This window comes from Pyxicephalus adspersus, chromosome 12, assembly GCF_032062135.1.
Source record: "Pyxicephalus adspersus chromosome 12, UCB_Pads_2.0, whole genome shotgun sequence".
In the NCBI taxonomy this organism is placed as follows: Eukaryota; Metazoa; Chordata; class Amphibia; order Anura; family Pyxicephalidae; genus Pyxicephalus; species Pyxicephalus adspersus.
Window position 1 is genome coordinate 46,323,576 of NC_092869.1, and position 7,790 is coordinate 46,331,365.

Here is a 7,790-nt window from a genome sequence, read left to right on the forward strand (position 1 = left end):
CTTTCGCTCTGCACTGCAGCCAGGAGGAGACACACGCTGCAGCCAGCGAGGAGAGGAGACACACGCAGGATCGGGTATCGGGTGAGTATCTTATTTTAATTATTTTATAACACGGTATTTGTCGTATAGGACGCACCAACTTTCCCCCCCCCAGTTTTGGGGAAGAAAAAGTGCGTCTTATATGGCAAAAAATACGGTATTTAATGGAAGAAGGGCCGGGTGCTGCGATGCTTTCAGAAATCCATGTACAGGACCCTGCTGGCCCCTCCCACCACTCAATCTGCCTGCATTACATAGACATGCACAGAGACCCAGTTTGGTTTTTACTCTCGCTTAATCTCAGCCCGAGATAGCAGACCAGGTATTTTCTCCTCCCCCCCCCCCATATTTTTTATGACAGGTGCTCTTTAGAGGTGAAGCAGCAATATGAGACATCCTGCTATGGGATGAGTTGAGGTTTTCTGGGCTCTGCCAGGTCTCTCCGCTATTTAACAATTGAGGATTTGGATGTTCCAAGTTCCTATTTGCTGTTTACATTCCATGCCATTGTCCCTGGCACAGAACCTGGACCAGTCCGGGCAGAGAGATGAGCGCTGGAACGGATGGGCGGAGACCGATGTTCTGCATGGAACACTGAACACAGCTGGGACGTGTCCTTGTGTCACCCCGGGTCAGGCTCTCCTTAAAGTGGACCTTCCGCTAAATGGCAAGGTGCGTTTCCAGGTCCAGGCACCAGGGGGGGGGTAATGGCATCTCATCTGGGCGGGCAGAAGATGGAGGTAAGATGAGGATAATTCCACCCCCTTTCCAATAATAGGTGATTCAGGAGGGAGGGGGTAGAGAGAAGGCCCTCAATTCCCTTAAAGGGAAACTCTTCAAGGGACAACCCAAATAGGGCACTGAAGTGGGGGCCCTGAATGCACAGCATCCCTGCACCCCCTGCTATTCTGTCCATTAGGATCTTGGAGTAGGTGGAACGTTCATTGGTGTGGAATCAATCGCTTTTATTTAAAACACGCACACCTAGAAGATTCACCTACAGTGATTGTTTAGTGAATGCCAGATTCACCGCTTTATTAATACAGAACATAGAATGAATAATCAGCCATTCTGCATCATCATATTGATAGGATGTTACCGGAAGATTGGACGTTCGGAATTCTCCACCTGCGTGTGATTGGCTTATTGCTTTTCTGGGAGCCTGCACTGATATGGATATGCACAGGAAAATAAGAGATAAGAAATAATTGATTGGCTCCTTTTGGGACCCCCCCAAGATCTCTGCTTCCAGGATCCACCCGGCATTACCAAAAGTAATTATGGTATTTGTGTGCCAATGCAGAGCCAGCAAACTCCTGGGTCACACACATTGGCCAAATCTGGTACTATCATTGCTGCTGTGACCCCAAGATCCCATATAAAAGATTTAGTTTAAAGCAGCCTTGTGTCATATCAACCACTAGAGGTCACTATTACAGCAGAAATCACTATTAATCAACAGACAGTGATCCATGACAATGGAGACATCTAGTGGTGACTGTCTATATGACAGCTGACCTGCCAGTGAAATACAAAGAACAGCAAAATACTACATTACTATGATATGAGTTGGACATTGTATTGGGAGTATTTTGTGTCACCAATAAAATAAAACATTTTCCAAACATGGGCCCCCTACAACCACCAGCCACTCAGAATGTTTTCTAATATTTACCCTAGTTATGGTGGCAGCAGTGACATTCCTGCACCTTCCGGAGTGTTTGGGGTATTTTCGGTGGTGGGATGGTGCTGGCTGGGAAGCCAACCTTCCACATGCGTACAAATGCAGCATGCGCCGTTTTTTGTCCAACGCACCGCAATGCAGTGCAGTACATTGGAAAACATTGCCCCTGAGGTGTTCCTATACTGCTATGCTTTGCTGCATAACCAAAAAATTCATAATTAAGCCTCAATCTAATGCAAGAATATTAAAGAGGACCTGTCACAACACCAACCTCTGGCTTCAAAAGGCCTCTGATGGAAGCAGCCATTCTCCATCAGATGGGCTGTTTATCAGGATGAACGTAGGCTGGGATCTCACCAGTGCCCTGTGACAACGCATGTTCTGCGTTTCTTAGCAGCTCAGCACTTTAAAAAAGTGGTAAAGTTTACTTTTCTGTGCATTATGATATCTTAGGCAACTATTTTTCCAAGACCACAGCTCTATTGTCTCTGCTAGGTGAATATTTGAAATAAAAGGTCTCCAACCCATAGAAAGACTCCAGAAATGTTTCTTACCAACAGTAGTCACTTTAGCTGCGTCAACGTCATTTCCGTTTCCGTCTCTTCTGAGGTCACCAGCCGACATATTGGTAAAGGGCAATGGGGATGAATAGGAGGTGTGGCCACATTTGCTCAATCAGAGGCACGTTTCCAGTGTGTGGGCGGAACCAAGAGGTTTTTCGCCCGCAGTAAAGATGGCCACTGCGGTCTCCGGCTTGAGTAAGTAAGACTTCCGGTCTTGGGCTAGGAATCTTATGAGTGCAAAGATGAGAAGGAAGTGCGGGCAGTGAGTACTCAGCACCAGACCGGGGACACCGACTGAGACACCGAGAACGGGAGAGACAGGTACGGGTGGCGGTATCTGCACAGCTGTGTGTAGAGGTCTGCAGGCTGATATATGGCAGGAGACCATTAGGTTTCAGCCACTACAAATGATGCAATCTGATTTCCTGTATGGCGAGCACCAATAAGAAGTTCAATCTATGACCGATTATCAGTAAGAGATCTGAAGGTGATTGTATGTTTGGCTGCTTCCAAGACCCCCCCCCCCTCACCCTCTGTGTGGAAGCAGTGGTCTCTCTGCACAGGTCCCTCACATTGCCTTGTGAATCTCACATACAATTCCTAATTTAGGCTTGGCTTATTGGAGGATTCCAGTTCTAGTCCGGGGGGGGGGATCAGACCTTTGCAGAGGGACCACTGCTTTCCCACAGAACGCTTTGGCTATGGCGTCCTCTTTGCAGAGTGGGTGGGGTGACGGGTACTCTTTAGGAAAGGCGGGGGACATTCCTGATGTCTGCACACCATGAGAAGATCTGAGACAATCTGAACTTTCCCAGGAGTGAGACGTGTCGTTACGCCATGTGAGCGCTCTGGTCATGTGACTGCTCGGGTCACAAGAAGCAGAGATGACAGACGCATCCTGTGACTGGCGGGGGGGTCTGAGGTTTGCTGCTGCTCTGTGCAACAGCTAGAAATCAGCTGAACAACAAAGAGAACCTGTTATGTGACCATGCAGGGCCGCTTCAACCGAGCAACCAATCCATCTACCTCCCCACTGCAGGCAACCAATGAAAGGTAAGTTCTCTGCAGGCCATGGATTGGTGGAGCTTATACAGAGCTATTGCTAGTGACCGCACTGATTGGTCGTTGTGTCACATGCTCCTCCATACCAGGACATGTCCAGTGACTTTCCATAGGGTCATGTGATCTTGTGATGGCACCCACCGTCCCTGCCTTAGTTATGTACCCCTGCTGTGCCCGTTATGAGGGTTACCCACGGTCCCTAGTCTGGTACCCCTGCTGTGCCCATTATAGAGGTTACCCACCATCCATGGTCTGGTACCCCTGCTGTATCCGTTATGGTGGTTACCCACCATCCCTGGCCTGGTACCCCTGCTGTATCCGTTATGGTGGTTACCCACCATCCCTGGTCCGGTACCCCCGCTGTGCCCAGTATGAGAGTTACCCACCATTCCTGGTCCCCAGTACCCCTGCTGTGCCCATTATAGAGGTTACCCACCATTCCTGGTCCGGTACCCCTGCTGTGCCCGTTATTTTGTATTTGCCGGGGTAATATGACCTTCACGTGACTTTTTGTCTCCCCAGACGCAGAGCATGGAGAATGATGAACTTTCGACAGCGGATGGGATGGATTGGAGTCGGCCTTTATCTCCTTGCCAGTGCCGCCGCCTTTTATTACGTCTTTGAGATCAACGACACCTACAATAGACTGGCCCTGGAGCACGTCCAGGGGAAGCCGCAGGACCCGGAGAGCGGGGCATCGTGGGCACACTCCCTGACCGCTCGGCTCCTCTCGCTGCCCTTTTGGCTCTGGGCCGCCTTTTTCCTGCTGCCCTACTTCCAGGTGTTCCTGTTCCTTTATTCCTGCACCAGGGCCGACCCCCGGACTGTGGGCTACTGTATAATTCCCATATGCCTGGCCGTGCTGTGCAACCGTCACCAGTCCTTCGCCAAAGCCTCCAACCGGATAAGCAGACTGCAGCTGATCGACACTTAAAGATGTCGCTGGAGGGGATCCACAAATCTAAGAGACGGCTGGGCCCAGAGACACAATTTTATTCTTTTTTATAAGGTTTGCAGAATGATTCTGTGCCCTGAGCGCCCCCTTGCTGCAGCGGCTGTTCTCCGAGGACCCCGCCCCCTGCCGCTTCTACACCTGGCACCTTTTCTCCTGGTCCTGACCCGGCTAATTCCTACTGATGATGGCTGAAATAATCAATGCTGTGATTGCCATGCAGGGAGCAGCCCCCCTCTGCCTCCCATAGGCCCAGTGTGCCCCCCATAATCCCGGCCCTGAGCACAGCCCTGCAGATCTTTGTCTCCCCCTTTTCTACTCCTTTTTGTACCTTGCCGGGTGTCTCCTCTTTTCTATTCCCCTCTCTTGACTGATGGTTTCCCTGTTTTGTCACCATTGCAGGAATCGGTCGTTTCTGTGTCATGTTTTATGTTAGAGGGTAAAAAAACTAGAACCCCTGTCTGGTTCTTACTGCAGGATGTAAGGAAGTGAGATTTACACCTCACTTCCTGTAACCGGGGGACACAGAAATACAAATCTGATAGGAATTCCAGTTTTTATTTCTAATTGACGAATCCAAATCTGGTGAATTGTCGGCAGGGCAAATCTTTCAAACCTGACTGGAGCTCTAATTCTACTCCACTCCTATGGGAAGATTCATTCTTTGTATGTATCCCGTTGTCACCAGGACAGGAAGTGATCAGACATGTAGGGACACAAAAATTCAAAAAAGAAAAGTTTTTGGTTGGAGAGATTTTTGGAAACAAATAAAATTCTGTCTCAGGGATTCCAGTGGGGGATCCTGGATCTGTGCCCTGCCCATTCCTAAGGGGGAGCCCTGCTGTTAGTGTCCAGTTTTATTTATTTTATATAATGGAGGGAGCAGTAGGGAGTGAGGACACCCAGAGAAAGGTAAGGAAGCACCAACACTCCAAACCAGGGCAGATGTGAGGTATGATGGAGATCTGCACTTTTTATACAAGGAATCAGGTGACCGGAGTCCACCAATAAGTGAAAGATTGGGTTAGACTGACCATTAAAAGATGAACACCAGAAGCTGTACCCAATGGCCTGTGGTCTCCCTGCAGCTGGTATTTCCTAATTCCTGACTTACTCACTGCCCTCAGTGTGGTCTGTCTGGCCATCTTGGTCAGGGTAGCTCTTTGTTGTCTGAGCTGCCCCCTAGTGACTGGAGAAGAATAAAACAGAAGCAGGGAGATCCTTGCACTGCAGCCCCTCAGGTACAGCTTCCCCTCCAGCACGGAGAGCAGCGGTGAGACCACCAAAGCAGACAAAGGCAGCAGTGCCTTAAATAATCTCAGATATACAGAGTAGGAGTGCCTAGACACCGCTGCATACCAGGACGTGGCATTTTCAGGAGGAATTCCAGACATTTCAGGGTACACCAAAGGCCCAGGTAAAATTTCCAAATGTTCCCTAGAACAAAACACTTCTCTTTTAAGTTCAGGCCCTACAGGAGCAGGGGAATGGGGATACACATATCTCAGCAGAATACTGTAACTGTAAAGGAAAGCCGATTTTCATATAAAACAAAAGCATCTACAGAATCTATTGACTGAGTTTACTTCTGATTTCTAAATATTGACAAGTTCAGTACTGCACTATTGTTCATGAGTCCCCTCCACGCACTATTAGCAGTGTATTGCACTAATTACAAAGTGTACCTGTCACTTACACCAGTCAGCATCTGCTTCTTGCTTGGACTCTGGGACAAACCATTTTATTTGTTATGAATGGCACAGAGAAGGGTTGGTACAGTCATACAGATATCGAGGCCAATATTCACCCTTATGCCCATTGTGTGAATCAAAGGCAAAAGTTGCATTGTTGGACATGCTGGGTGAACTTGAAGATCCGGGTGTGCTGATGATAAATGAGCAAGCATAGCACTACAACATTCTACAATTCCCTTTTAATAAAAGCTTTCAACTGAAAAGATTTCTACTTTTTTCCTGTCCCAGAATCACAGCAGGAAGTAAGGATAAATCTGCTGCAGGCGAGAATGACAGGTACACTTAGGTAGAATATTGAAGGTTGCTGGGTCTTCTGTCTGTGTTGTTTTGTACCCGATTTGTCTTTTTCAATCACGATCCTTAAAGGGAAAATGCCTTATAACCTAAAAGATAAAAAGGTGAAAGTAAAGAATTTTTGCAAACATTTGTGTTTTTTTTTTTTTTCTTTTGGGGGGGGGGGGGGCCTTGAATGAAAACCGCCATACAGGGCTCTATTTATAAATTATCCCCCCCGCCCGTCAATTCCTCTGAAATTCACTGTTGGTGAATGGTTGTATTTCTCTACAGGTCTCCTAATAAATCATCAGAAGTGCACAGCTGTCACAATATTTATTATTAATAAACAGGATTAATATAGCACCGACATATTATGCAACGTTGTACATCAAATAGGGGTTGTAAATGACAGATACAGGCAGTGACACAGAAAGAGGAGAGGACCCTGCCCCCAAAAGCTTAAGCTGCGTACACACTTCCAATTTTTATCGTTGGAAATGAACGACGAACGATCGATTGGTCAAAAATCGTTCGTAAAAAAAGTTACCAACGACGCCGACGAACGAGAATAGTCGCTGGAAATGAACGACCGGACCGGCGGATCGGATTGGACGACGATCGTTTACCATCTATCGTGTGTACGGTCGTTCAGTGATCGTCCATGGTCTGAGCATGCGTGATGAACGAACGTTCGTTCACTTCCTGTGGTGCACGTCACTTCCTGTATCGCTCAAACGATTGCATCTATTGTGTGTACAATATCTGCGAACGATCGTGTCGTTATCTGCATGTACAGGATCGGTGCTATACGATCGTTCGCCGATATCGTGCAGGATCGTACGTTTACCAACGATAATTATTGGAAGTGTGTACGTAGCTTTACAATCTAGGTGGGAGAAGTATCACACAATAGGAAGGAAACAAATTCTATGAGCAAATTATTAAGGGAATAATTTATAAATAGAGCCCATAGACTAAACCTGTAGTTTAGTCATACAACATGATTTCTTTATTTGCCCACCTCTACCCTGCAGCAAGTACCTACCTGTCCTGTGCTCCACCTCTACTCTGTTCTGTTACTGGGAACCAAAAAAGTATTGCACTTCTGAGTACAGAGGAGCATGTGACTGCATTGGGCCAATCACCTGTCACATGAAGGGCCTCTATACCTTGAAAAACTTGGAGTTTGCACAGGATGACTTCTACTTCGACCATATGGAGGAAATGTGCTACTGTGGATGGTGAAGGGGGGAAAGAATGTGACCGACTCTGCTTTTACAGGATAAATCCAGTCTCACTTTCAGGATTTTAGCATGTGGCCACATGCATTTGGATTCCCCTCCACATGATCTGTCAGGTGTCCCAAGGGAAGTTATAATCTCCATCAAAGACATTACAGACAATTGTTCTCTTCCATACTTGTGGCCACAGTTGGGTGAGGACTCTTATGTTCCCCCATG

At 47.4% G+C, this 7,790-nt stretch overlaps 1 protein-coding gene across 2 annotated transcripts; it reads left to right on the forward strand.

Moving 5' to 3' along the window:
- The first annotated feature begins 2,452 nt into the window (after nt 1-2,452).
- LYSET (lysosomal enzyme trafficking factor) lies at nt 2,453-6,478 on the forward strand. Of its 2 annotated transcripts, none has more exons than XM_072428937.1 (2): nt 2,453-2,607; nt 3,871-6,478. In XM_072428937.1, the coding sequence occupies exon 2, from the start codon at nt 3,887-3,889 to the stop codon at nt 4,280-4,282; it is 396 nt and encodes a 131-aa protein (XP_072285038.1). In that variant the 5' UTR covers nt 2,453-2,607; nt 3,871-3,886; the 3' UTR covers nt 4,283-6,478. The 2 variants fall into 2 exon arrangements, with proteins under 2 accessions (XP_072285038.1, XP_072285037.1); XM_072428936.1 differs by lacking the exon at nt 2,453-2,607 and adding an exon at nt 3,185-3,339.
- The last annotated feature ends 1,312 nt before the right edge of the window (nt 6,479-7,790 follow it).

Bases quoted from the DNA above. Each gene is read 5' to 3' on its own strand.
- LYSET (XM_072428936.1), top strand. From the start codon at position 3,275: ATGCAGGGCCGCTTCAACCGAGCAACCAATCCATCTACCTCCCCACTG. The intron at 3,340-3,870 runs GTAAGTTCTCTG...TTGTCTCCCCAG, and splicing joins CTGCAGGCAACCAATGAAAG to ACGCAGAGCATGGAGAATGA.